Source organism: Juglans regia, chromosome 2 (genome assembly GCF_001411555.2).
Source record: "Juglans regia cultivar Chandler chromosome 2, Walnut 2.0, whole genome shotgun sequence".
Classification (NCBI taxonomy): Eukaryota; Viridiplantae; Streptophyta; class Magnoliopsida; order Fagales; family Juglandaceae; genus Juglans; species Juglans regia.
In genome coordinates, this window is record NC_049902.1 from 2,172,585 (window position 1) to 2,186,270 (window position 13,686).

The following is a 13,686-nucleotide window of genomic DNA, read 5'->3' on the forward strand; positions in this document are numbered from 1 at the left end:
TCACCTGACAGTCTTTGTCTCCTACAAGTGCTTTACTCTTTCTTTTTGCTGCTGAGCTGACCTCGGTCGGACTACTCTCCATTGACCTCAACACTGTAGCGTACGAAGCACCTTTGATTGAGGACGACCTTCCCACTGTTTTTCCATCCACAAACTCCCCACTAGGAATAGTGGTTTTGGACTCTGTAACACTTCAAATGGACTGTAGAAAGTCTATCCATCCAATGCCATTTGTGTCTTCCGGAATCACCAATAAACCTTTCCTCCTTCCATTCCGAAATTCTAAGAGTTGTAGAAAGCTGCCCTTTTCGTTAGCATGATGTTGAATGATAAAAATTCCATTACCCATCCTTAGCTCTCTGGAGAAACCTTCATGACAGTTAAGTTCTAAACAATCCTCAATCTCCTTAGCCACCCACGGAGTTGTCATTCCCCCTAGATACATGAACTTAGCTATCATTTTGCTACGTTCAGAAATAAGAAAATTATTTCCTCCCTCTTTCGTAAAAATGAAAGTTTTTTATTCCACTATCAACCACCTCTCGCCTTCTAACTGAGATGACTCCACATCGCGCGTCGTCATTGCCAAATCCCACTGTAGATCTGTGCCGATTGTTTCCTACTGCTCCTGCTTCATCCTCTTAAGTTAAAAACAGATCTGTGCCCACAGAATGGACTCCTGGTCGACGGATTCTGTCGATCAATTCAAAAGCAGGTTGCAGGCAAACGCAACTCGAAAAACCAATACTGTGCCGACTCAAAACCCTGTCGCCGGAGGAGAACCGACATCGGAAGGCCCACAAAGAGTCGTCGGAGCCCGTCGACCTTGTCTGGGCCGATGGTGAGAACTCACTCGCCGGTGGTCAATGGCTCCGAGACAATTGTGAAAAAAGCAGGTCACCGGCACCAGTACCTACGCCGGACGACCCTCAACAATATCACCGAGGCCCATCGACCTTGTCTGGGACGGTGTTGGGGTCGCCGGTGGTAGACGTCATCTCCGAGAAATGACAGAATACTTGCGAAAAAGAAAACCAGGTCGCCGGCACTAGGACCTATGCCAGACAACCCTCAGCGGGGTCGCCAAAGTCCGTCAACCCTATCTGTGCCGGTGGTGAGGGGTCACTTGCCGGTCTGAGGTGGTAGCACGAGTGCTGCGGTTCTCTCTCTCACATAGGGTTTTCTATTGCACGTTACGGCTAGGGTTTGTATTAACAAAATGTGATTAAAAGAAAGTTTCTTGAGGTGAGAGTTTGGAGAAGCATAGTTGAACGGCCAATCAAGGTCTCAAGTGAGGGATGCATTCAAGACTGTGGGAAGGCTGTAGCTCGTTTCTTGAGTTATTTACTCAACCATGAAATTGAAGACAGCCTATGTGTTTGTGTGCAGGTTTCAAGAAAGGTGTATGCTGGTGTGGTTCTTGGACAATCTAATGAGAATAAGCTAATATTAGGTAAAGAATGTGCATATAAATGTGTACTCCATAACCATGTGCACATTTTAGATTCTTTAGGCCAATTCTGGTTTGAATTTGACCGACTAGAATTGAGACCAGGGTTGGGCCCGCCTTCTTTTAATCATAGACTAAGAGCACTAGCATTGGCTTAGCCAAATGCCAGTGTAGCTATTAATTTAGCTAATTCCTCTAGAATTGAGGCCACATTGAATTAGCTAAATGAAAGTTATCCAACAGATCAGCTACAGTAAATTCATTTCTTAAGTCATATATGAGTTGCACTATAGCTAAGTCATCTGTTTTTTTTATTATTTCCCGAAACCCCTCGTTTCTTTCCCGTGGCTCGACCGTTCTCTCCCTTCCCTCTGTGTTTTTTCTCTCCAGCTCCTCCCCGTTGCCATAAACAGCTCCATCGAAGACAAGTGCCCATCGCCATAAACAACGTCATCGGCAGCTCTTTCCCGCAGCTCCTCGGAGCTTCTCTCCAGAAACTGTCTTCTGAAGCAACAGGGTAAATTTCTATAATTTCTTCTCCTCCATTTTTGGGTTTCTTTGGGCTTTATTTTGGTCATATCTAAATGTGGGAGAGAATTAGCGTTGGGTTTTATTTTGGTCAGATCTTTGGGTTTCTTTGGGTTAGGAAAGAAGAATGAGGTATTTTGGTTTCTGTCTTTTTACAATAGATGAATGAGCTATGGGTTGGTGTTGCTTTGAGCTATTTTCGTTGGTGTTATTTTCGTTTCACTGTGCAATAGATTTGGTTTGTGTTATTTTGCAATAGATAGTGGATCTCTGTTCTTGCCTTTGATGTCTGAAAATTGTGCCATTGATGTCTGAAAATTGATGCTAGTGTCTGAAAATATTCCGTATAAACATCAAATGGAGAGAATAAAGCTGGATGCTTCTACATGCTAGTTTTTAATAATCTTTTTACACAATTCAAGCTTCAAAATACAATGATTAAAACTTAACCAAGTACCCAGGATATAAGCCTTTCTTTCTAAGAAACATACAAAAATGCCCAAAATATTTTTTTTGTATGTTTGTCAAAGTTTCTTCTCCGTCTCCCTAGTAGTGGCATTGAACCCCCCACCTGTTGTTGCTGCTGCTGTTGTGGTAACTCAACCTCCCACCTTGCCTTGACTATGGCTCCATTATGCACTGGCACGTACTCCTATTCACAACAAAACAGTCTCATCATTTACAACCAAACAACCCATATAAGAACCATACACCTAGATAGTATACTGAGAAAGATTCCTATATAGTGCTCTCTGTCTATATAGTGCACTGAAATTGATGCTTGTGTTATCTGTCTGAAAATTGATGTCTCTTTCAAGCTAATAAATCCAAGCACTAACTTTTAAGTGCCTTGTTCTTGTTGGTTGCAATGAAATAGATGCTAATGCTTCTTTCCATTTCCTTTTAAGTGCCATTTAAAAATATATTATACTGTTAAATCTGATATATTGGCATCAAGAGCATCGAGAGGTATTTTCAAGCCAGAACATCTACCATGTCCATTCCATATATTTAATAAGAAATGTGAATTATATAAGATTCTCAATGGCATTTATATAAGTGCAGATTCTTTGTTGCAGCTCATTACTGTCACATTGCAGCTCTATTGTATTTCCATTGCACTTCTCACAATTTTTATTGGCTTAAGAACACTTCTCACTTTGCACCCTTTGTTATTACTATGTTTTTACAGCTTCAATGTCATTACAGCTTAAATGTCATTACTGTTACAGAATCTGTTTATGGTGGTATGAGACCTTTTTTATTGGTTGCTTTTTTGTGGTTTTTTCAGATTTTGGGCTGCTTTTGCTCTTATAAAGAGGAAGCTGTTGCTGGTTTTTTTTAATTTTTGATAAGTAATAAAAGATGTATTCCCAAGAGGTAGGCATAAGCCCGCCCAAATACAAAGAACGTGTACAAAGGAAATACCTACTACTTTCCAAAAATGAAAGGAAAACTAAAACAGATTCTGGAAATTATCTTCCATTACAAAAGCTTTAGCCCACCAACTCAAAGTATTAAAGAAAAAAATCCCCAAGTTCTCCCAATGAACGTTCTTTGTTTTCGAAGCATCTCTCATTCTTTTCAAGCCATAGGCACCACATGAGACAAGGAATCATCTTCCAAACATGAACAACATTCTTGCTACCCTTCAAACCCTTCCACCCTACCAATAAAACCACCACTTCCTTGGGCATTACCCAAAGTAAACAGTCTGATTCAAAACCTCATTCCACAAGAACCTTCATTCCACAAGAACCTGACAACTTCACAATGAAGAAAGTGGTGATTAACAGGTTCTCCATCTTTCTTGCACGACACACGAATCAGCAATGTACATACCTCTCCTTCAAGATTTTCAGTTGTCAACACTTTGTCCAAAAATACCACCCAACAGAAAAAAGCAACCTTGGAAGGAACTTTCACTTTCCATATGTTTTTCCTGGGAAATTCACAACTTCTGTGATTGGTTAATTTTCTATAAAAATAGGAGGCTGAGAACTTAGAATTTCCTGCAGAAATCCACAACATGATGTCCTCCCTACCTAGCATTAACTTTGAACTATAAAGTCTTTCCAGAAAAGCCTCAACATCATCCACTTCCAGTCATTAACATCCCTGATAAAGATAACATTCCACTTAATATTATTGTCAATGCAACTGAAAAACTTTCCTACAGCTGCATTTTGATCCATTGCAATTCTGAAAAGAGAGGGAAGAAAGTCATTTTCCAAACAATGCTCTATTAAACAATTTTAAATTTTTTATCCCCAACCAACCACAATCAATCGATTGACAAACTTTCTTCCAACTAACTAAATGAAATTTTTTTTCAACTCCTTTACCACCCCATAAAAAATTCTAAAATAAGCTCCCAATTCTTCTTTCAACCCTTTCAAGGAAGCTGTTGCTGTTAACTTGGATGTATAGCTTGATGCCCTTTTCTTAATGCTTTAATGGGCTTCTTAATGCTTTTTTTCATATTCTTATACATCCAGGTTATGCACACATTTTTTATTATGCACACATCTGTTGCTGCTGCCTACAGATTGGATGTATAAAAAATGAATGTGCATCCAAAACTGTTTCTCTAGTTGACTGCATATGGGATTGTATGCGCATAATAATTTTTTCTGTTAACATCTACAAAAACTGTCAACTAGAGATGCTAATTTTATAGATTGTTGGATTCAATTGATGAAAATGAATATGATTGTTAGAGGCTATTGGAGATTATGAAAATAAAAATAAAAAATAATTAAAGAAATATAAATAATAAAAAATAATAATATTTTATTATATAAAGAATGTGATGGCTAATCTAATATAGACTTCAAGTTTTGAGTGATTAGCTAAAAGTAAAAAAGTTACATATTAGTCAAATTTTGAAGATTGAGATGATTAATCCAATGTCAATGCACTAAAAGAAAATCATATAATAACCACTCTTTAAGATGAGAGCAAACCGTATTCCAAAGGCTGTCCGGCAACAAAATTTGAGAAGTAATAGCTCTCTAGAGAAATTCTAAAAATATATAAATTAATATAGTTTAGTGTGATGTCATATTTGTTTTACAATAAAAATAATTTTATAGTCTAAAGAACTATATAAAATTATATAAATTATAAATTTTATTTTGTAGAATTTCTTTATAGGCTAAACATCTTGTAGAAATTTTATTTGCACCGTACGTAAAGCAATCCCACCCTTCTCCATCCTCGAACGACCTCGAACCAGAGCAGGAAGATCAAGTTGGCTTTGCATGACACCTGATAACGGCTTTCGCCATTTAAGAAACTCAGCTTTAGAAGACTGCAACCCATGTTGCGAAAACAATGCAAGAAAATAAAATAAAACAAGAAATTAATGACACGACACAAATATTTATGTGATTAGGTAATAAGCCTATGTTCATGGAACTGTAGGTAATTTTATTCTCTTGAGCAATGTCAAAGTACATTGTGGAGCGAAATTATAATTTTCAGATTGACCATTCATAATAAATGCATATATGAAATGGCGGAAGCCCTAATTTTTCAATTATCAAGTTATTTGCTCGAGTGAGTTTCGAGCAAACTCATTGTCTGATGTTCACTTGAGTGACATAGTTTTGCTCAAGCAATCAGTAGCGCGAATGTTGAGCGAATATTTTGTCTGAACTACATAGCCCAAGTCTCATTGAAAATTCACAAAAAAATTGTAATGAGTCTTGATCACATCGGGTCATCAAATCGAATCGTCATAAGAATAAACCAAGCTCCACAAACTCAACAAACCATAGGTTAACTTGATAATTCAAAAAATGGCGCACAAGCCTAAAGAGCACGATGGGCTTAAAGCCCAAAATAAACCGGGCCGAAAAAAGGTTTACCTAATACCTTTTGATTGAACTGAACCAGGATAATAGATATCCTCAATACAAGCGGAAATGAACCAGCCTGTAGAAGTCTTCAATTTATCTAAAAGTTTGAGCTGGTCCCAATAATCCCATGTAAATAAGCATGTCCAAGTCCAAGTCCAAATTTAGCATCATTAGGTCTGCAAGAACATGAAAATTTTCTTTGTTTTTCACTTCGGATGTTCATTAAGTAAAGGCAAAGAGTCGATGTTGTCACTTGTTAGTATCAAACATATAGCAGCAATCCTAGTCAGGTGTCTTAACAAGTTGATACCTCAAATTTAATAGCCACCAGCGTTCCTCTTCTGATTCTTTGTCCAAAGTCTAAATCTAATCGTTTTGTACAAAAAATAAAAGTCCATTTTTGCATGAAATTTGTGCCTGGAATTTAGATTTAATCAGCTCCATAACCAGAACGTTTGCTCCTGCCCCATTAGTACATGGACAGGCTGATTCTCCAGACCAATATTTACTATCACACTGCCTTAAATTAGTTTGCCATTTCCAGACCAAATATTTAGACAGCACAAATTACAAACTATTCTAGCAACTTAAAACCATGCACCACATGGAAACCCAACACCAGTTGAAAACATTTCGTTCAATCGTCGAGTGAAGCAATTTGTTTGCATCTTCTGGAAATTGCTGAGCTTCAAGGAACTTGGGGATAGGTCTCAGAAAATGGTTGACAGGATCAGCTGTTGGACGAAAGCTGCTTTCTGCCTTCGCTCTTCGATATCTTGTTCGCGACCTTCATCCATTGAAGATGGCTCAATGCTGCACAAGCATAAAGCATCAGCAATATTCTACGTTGGATTGCATTCTCATACATGCAAGTATGTACTTTTTTACTCTCCTAAACAATCGTATATGATTATTTACCAATCACAATTTATTTCCTAATCATCACATCTCTAGACAGTAGTTCCTGAATCAACGGGAACTGGGAGAGTAGTTCTAATCTAGGTTAAAAGTCAATCCTAAAAGCATTTGAATGAAACTGCAGATGAGACTTCAATAAAAACATAATGATGTACAAAATATGCATTTTCATTCACATGTATGGCACAACCAAGGGATTGCCATTTTTTTTAATATCCATTCTAGCACATTAAAGAAGAACAGAAAATGACAAAACTAGGCTTGAAAATGGCTCCCTAATTCTCCAATTTGAAAAAAGGAGATTGACCATAACAAAAGGAACAAAATCTAAACAAGTGAACGATTGGACTCTTCAATCAAGTGAAAGACATTGAACTGTGTCTATTCAAGCCCTAGCAGTGACAGACACAAAAATTTAAGAGCCACTTCCTAAACACAGAGCTCAATAGTTACCGGATGAAAAAAATGATTAAGTCAAGATGAAGCAAGGGTAACTTGTAAATTATATATCATTTTGAGCTAATAAAGCAAGGTTAACAACCAGAGAAGAAGAAATAGGCAAAAAGTTCTCAATACTGCATTATAGAGCTGCACTAAATCACACACAAGAGCGTGCGTGCACACAAACACATATACAAACATACATATATGTGGCCCATTGGATCACATGATATTAAATTAATTTTTTGAGGGGGAAAGCCCATCACAGTAGCTTGCTACCAGGGTTCTTGAGCGTCACCCATGCATTGCACTAAGACCCGGTGCACCCCACCCTGTATATATATATATATATATATAGACAGATATATTTGGGGGGATTTCAGTCACAAACAGCACCTGATAAGGAATTTTTCTTCTCTGTTCAACAGACAGCTTAGAACCTCATATCATAATAGTTTTAAATATGTTTGTATTAAAAAACAGTCATAACAGCTGAAAAAAATCCACGGAGTATATGTTAAGAAGTCTACTGTAATCAACTAAGTTACTGACTAACCCAATTCCCAAGACGGAGGAACTTCAATAACTTGCACCACTGATGTGCTTAATCAGCATCGTTCATTGTTATGTCTTAGACTTTAAATTGTATTTACAATGCAATTCCTAAAAGAACTGAAAACCCCTGATACTAAACTCTGACCAGAAAGGAGTATACCTTTTCACATCAAAAGCATCATCTCCAAAGCATTCATCTTGCTGGATACCTTTAGGGTCCAAAGCATTTATACCATTGATAAACTGTGAGAGAAGTGGATCAGGTGCAAATTCTTGTTTGTTTACCACAGCATTTGTTCGAAGCTTTTTGCCAAGCATTGCAGAATTGCCATTCAAGAAGCCGGATTTCTCAGATTTCTGCCTCCGCTGCAAAGAATAGAAAATATAATTTTCTGGTTACAACACACATTATATGCTTTAAAGAATACTATCTCTGTAAAATGATATTTTACATAATTAATTAACAGTACCTTTAGGGAGCTTGCATGCTGCACTATAAAATGCCCAATCACATCTTTCCCAAGATTTGCAGCACACAAAGGACAAACCTGCAATAGCAAGGTGGAATCATTTTAAAACAAAATCAAAAGAAACACAAGCAATTTCTTAATCTCCAGACTTTTATTTCTGTTTTTCCAATGCTATTAATGCTGAATGGCTTTAATTTTGTATGATAATCAGGATGAAGGATAAGTGCACTGTATCAAGTAAATATATCAAGTTTTAACTTCAGATAAGTAGGAAGCAGCATCCAGGCGTTGAGACTGAGAGCATACACGAAAAATAAAAATCAGATAAAGAATCACATACGATAAAGAATCACATACTGCGCATTTTAAGTCAAAGCAGTGATCTTCTTGCAAGTGGCTACAGAGCATAGACAAGCCAATGTCCACGTAACAGAAGGGGCATGGAATACAAGCTCTTGCATCATCCTCCCCATCTGAATCATCCAATATTAACTGACTATCTGTTTGGGAATGGGAATGAGGAGAGGAACTGTCAGACATAACATAAAGCAATCTAGTACCAATGAATGACCACTAAAGAGATATGTTTAAAGGACAACAAAACCCATAATTCCACAAATAGATACAATGGATGCATGAGAGAAACATAAAGTATATACGGACAAAGAAAATGTAAAAAAAAAAAGAAAGAGAGAGAGAGAGAGTGGACTTTGTTGGCTTATTCTTCATCATTCAAACTAGAAACTATTTCTTGGGACAGGCACGACTCATCTCGATCACTACTAATCACTTTCCAATAATAATATCGAGAAAACATGCAAGCTTAGTTGATCTCTAAACAGTATTTATGGAAGAAGCAATCATCTTTCCTTCAAGAACTCATCACACGTGCATATAAAATCAGTTTGTGTTTCCAAATCATTAAGCGATTTGCTCTCACAGCTTCATATATTTCGTCAATATATTAATCATTCACATCTTCCTGCTGATTTCAAGTATGTCAGAACCAGAACACTTGGATGTAGTAGTTTCTTTGTTCTTCAACATCACCAATGTGTTCTTAGATGGTTCATAGACCTCTCAAGTGTTAACAAATCATTTCCATCTCCTCTAACTGCGTTTTGCGATTTTGATTCATCTCACTGCGGTCATTCTTGGGGAAATTTGGAAAACAAAATCACTTCAAGTGAATGACTAGCCTCCAACCTAAATAATCTTTCTTACACCGTAATTGATTAAAGCCTCTGATTCAAGGTCTTATAACTCGGTAACAACACCGACGTATAAGGTAAAAACAAATAAGCAGAGTATTGAGATTATTCCAGTATTAATAGCTGAGAATAAAAAATCGTGTATTTCAGCTTATTGTCTCAAAAGTGAAAAACAAATAAATATCATTAGAAATTCAGCATCATCAAGAAATTTAATTAGAGTTATAATTAGACAAACAATTAGAATCTTATCTGTAATTTTTCCTGAAAACATCAGCCTATGTATAAAACCTTTCTTCTTATGTTGTCCGATAACTACATGACCTATAAAAAAATGTCATGTTCATAAAAATTGTTCAAAATCTTCAAAGCCCATTCCCTGAAAATTCTCACGTTAGGCTACTGTTTTGTTAAAAATTACAACTTAAGTTTAACATCCACGAGATCCTCCAACCCACCCCAAAACTTTGGACGAACATTTCATTATGCAACGTAAACAATGAAACAGAACAAAGGTTGAAACCTTTGCAAACACAAAATAACTATATCAGACCCAGAAACATCAAAAGCGATAAAAGAAGAAATGAACCAGTGGGAATGCGCGCAGCTTGGAAGGTAGAGAAGTGCTTGAAAGGGTGGACCCAAGAAGCCCTGAAGTCAACATCCATGGCGGTCAGTGTTTATAGGAGAGGAGTGTCAGTTAGACCCCGGTGGTGGCAGAGAGAAATGGCGACGGGTGAGGTTGTGGGCTTCCTAAAAAGAAGAGGGAACTTTCCTTCCTTCTTTCAGTCTCTGCTGAGTCTGATGGCTGTGTACCTCTGGTGCTGTTTGCTTCCTGCATATCCTGCCGTCTCTCTCATTGTGAAAAGCTTTTTCTGACAGAAAAAGCTAGGTTGCTGATTGGTTAACACGTGTAAAAATTATATTTGATTCTCCACCCTTCTAAATTAAGGCCAAGTCATTTTCAAAAAAAATATTAACATTATATCTATTTTATTTTTTTCCCTAATCAACCGGATATGGTATTAAAATATTATTATGCTCTCTTATTTTATCTTCTCATTTTAATTGTTTATGTATTTAAAAAAAATATAAATTTTTTTATTTAACAGTTAAGTAAGTAATTCTCAGTATATTGATATTTTTTTTATTTTTTAAAAATTTTAAACATATTTGAAAAAAAAAACAACATTTTCATTGTTAATATATAAAATACATTACAGTAGAATATTTAAAGGCAAACAATTAGAAGAGAGATTAATCTTGTCCATAGTGCCACTGAGTACGCATATTATTCTTGAAATTGATGAACTTTTCGAACATGCCAATCACTATAAGAAAATAGTAAAATGGTGAATGCAACCGGCTTGGGGACGTAACCGTGTCCTAGCTGGAGGCTAAATGAAATGGTTCATTTCAAATAATGGAACGATTTGTTTTGTTTCTGTGATGACAATTCCTCGTAGCCTAGAGACAAAGTTTTCTCCCACAAAGCGTTTCCCTCCTTCCTTCACCTTCATCTTCTCATTCTGATCTCTTCGTATCCTTCCTCCTCTAAAATTGATTTTCTCCATCTCCATCTTTGTCAGGTTCATCTCCTTTGATCTTCTCCATCTCCGCGTCTCCTCTGAGCTTCTAGATCTCCGCATCTCCTCTAATCCTCTGAGTTTCCTCATCAAGATCTGTTTTTGTCTCCTCAAGTTTCACAAGTCTGTTTCCTCTTCATGCCACGATGCCTTAGTTTTCCCCTTTACCAAATCTTCTCCTTCTCGCCAATACCCATCTCGAAACCCTAACCTACCCCCTTGGCCATTGGGCAAATGACTCAGTAACCATTGCCCATGCACGTCGATCCCCCATGGACTCTCTCTTATCACCATCTCTCCCACGTTGCTCACTTGGAAATCACATTCGTTGTTTAACCTCTCATTCTCGGGACTCATCTCGCCGTAAACAACCCAGAAACCACAAAACAGCCCAAGTCATCACAAAGTGATGCTCACCTCAGAAAATTCCCACCGCACGACCAACCCAAGAAAGCCCTTCTCACGACAAACGAGGCTCACAACCCACGGTTTTGCAGCACCCAGTAGCTTCGCGGCGTCATTCCAACCCTTATGGGCATCCCTGCTTCTAGTCCCTCTCCACTGCCTGCATTAGGCATCCGTAACAGACTCAAACACCACCAGCTTTCGAGCCAAACCAAACAATAGAGAACGCTCCAACCTTCCCTAGAGCATGAACCTTGAGCCACGAAAGCCCTGTTTTATATGACCTAAAACAGAGCATGCACTTGTCGCCTGTCATAAACATGCACCACCGTAAGTGGTTTCATTCCCACGGCAAGCCGCTAGCTACGCTTCCTCTTCCCGCTGTTGCTCCAAGCTGCAGCACTACTAAACCATGACAACCACTGTTAGCCAACGGCATCGAAGACCCACGTTGATGAAAAATTGGTCGTTGTGGCTCACAGGGAAAAGAAAAAAAAACCATACTCGGCACAGCCTCCACGGACAGCCTAGTACCACCCATCTCCGCTCACTCCCCAACCATCCCCTGTTTTCATAACTAAGAACAGAGCAAGTTGAATAGGTACTAAACACTTTCTCTCAGCCACGCATGGCCACAACCTAGAGGATGCACCATTTCAAAGCCTTATTTTTACGTCTCGCAACGAAGGAGGACGAAGTGTACGTGGAACTGGAACAGCCTGCCTTCTTAACCCATAGCGACATCGCCATCATGCAAATAACCGTCGCATGGCCATTGCATGTAGGCCACTGACGCAACCAGCCACAGGATTTCACGCCACCATGGAAGCCCAACCCTCCTCCACCCTTCTCGGCTGTCTTCTTGTGCCATGCCGCCCTGCTCACCATCGTCGATCATTGTCCAGCTCACTGTCCCGTCGGGCCTCTCATCCTCTCTCGATGAGTGGTGAGTATGTCTCCTTCTTGTTTATCTCTAGACGCACGCACTTGTGCAAAATCTTGAAGGAGATGAAGCTCGGGGGAGAAGATGAAGCTCCAAACAATATGAGATTTTTGGGACAAGACGAGTCGAAGACAAAGTTGGGTTTAGTTGAAGATGAAGCTCGGGAGGGAGAAGAAAACTCGAAGACGAAGCTCGGGAATGAAATATTCATTTCGGTTCCTGCTTTTTGTTTTTTATATAAATAGCGAAAATGATGTGCGGCCACATGCCACGTCAGCCTCGAATGTTGCAGCGGGGACGCACCCCAGTTGCCCATAGAATTGTTGAAGAAAATAAGCTTTGATGGATGTCATCTATAATTGAGGTAATTTATAATGCTGACCAACATTGTTATTGTAATAATGACCTACTACTATATATGCATCGTCCTAAAAAAAATAAAAGATTTTAGTTGCTAATATAACCTGTGTACAATTAACACCTATAATTTGGTAACATTATAAGTGAGGTTCAAAGTATGTTTGGATAATATATTTTACTCTCAAACTATTTAAGATTTTGGACTACTTTGTAATTTAAATTATCAAAACCGACATGTTATATCATGACTAAATTATCGTAAATTGACACTTTTGAATCCTCCTTAAGATCTAACCACTAAGATTGTACTGCATCACCCTTTTCTTATTCATCTTGAATAAGTATGCAATATGTCAATTTTAATTGTGGGTATCAAACGTAACAGGAGAATGAATTATTTGGCCAATACTGTAGCATGATGAGAGGTATTCATATATATTTGAAAAATGATTTGTATATGTCTCAAATAAATAAGTCTCACGCAAGTCTTTGTAAAAAAATGTGAGGTATACATTTTTACAAAATATTTATGCAAAACTTGTATATTATGTATTTGAATCTAATATATTTACCTTCTGCAACTGCCATTATTTTTCTGAATAATCAGGGTCATCATTTAGGACTGTTCATCCAGATTCCGGCCCGAGAACCTGAGTTTCAAACTCGGGCCGAAACCCATTCTAGATTCCTTTTTCTTTTCTTTTTTTCCTCCCTCCAGTTTGAATGTTTTATCCAAAGTAAAGCAAAAGCAACTCTCATTTCTACATGCTTTCTTTCTGCTATCAATCTTAAATTCCCCTATCTAGCTTGTTATAAAAGTTATAAAAAGGATTTGTTTTATAAAGAATAACTTTCAATATTTTGTGATAAAAAACGTTCTGTTTCTTTAGAAATAAAACTCCCAGTTTTATTCAACCAAACAGAAAATATAATATAATCACAAGGATCGCAGTTTA

General features: G+C 37.8%; 1 protein-coding gene across 1 annotated transcript; it reads right to left on the reverse strand.

Moving 5' to 3' along the window:
* Positions 1-6,238: 6,238 nt before the first annotated feature.
* Positions 6,239-10,326, reverse strand: LOC109005547 (protein DEHYDRATION-INDUCED 19 homolog 6-like). Its single transcript, XM_018984541.2, has 5 exons — positions 10,026-10,326; positions 8,583-8,725; positions 8,226-8,303; positions 7,916-8,121; positions 6,239-6,654 (listed from the first exon to the last, which is right to left on the reverse strand). Exons 1-5 carry the CDS (start codon positions 10,102-10,104, stop codon positions 6,552-6,554), a joined length of 609 nt encoding a protein of 202 aa, XP_018840086.1. The 5' UTR covers positions 10,105-10,326; the 3' UTR covers positions 6,239-6,551.
* Positions 10,327-13,686: the final 3,360 nt, after the last annotated feature.

Excerpts from the sequence above, each read along its gene's own strand:
- LOC109005547 (XM_018984541.2), bottom strand. The coding sequence starts at position 10,104 with ATGGATGTTGACTTCAGGGCTTCTTGGGTCCACCCTTTCAAGCACTTC. Across the intron at positions 8,122-8,225 it reads AGCATGCAAGCTCCCTAAAG|CGGAGGCAGAAATCTGAGAA; the intron begins GTACTGTTAATT and ends TATTCTTTGCAG. Across the intron at positions 6,655-7,915 it reads GATGCTTTTGATGTGAAAAG|CATTGAGCCATCTTCAATGG; the intron begins GTATACTCCTTT and ends ATGCTTGTGCAG.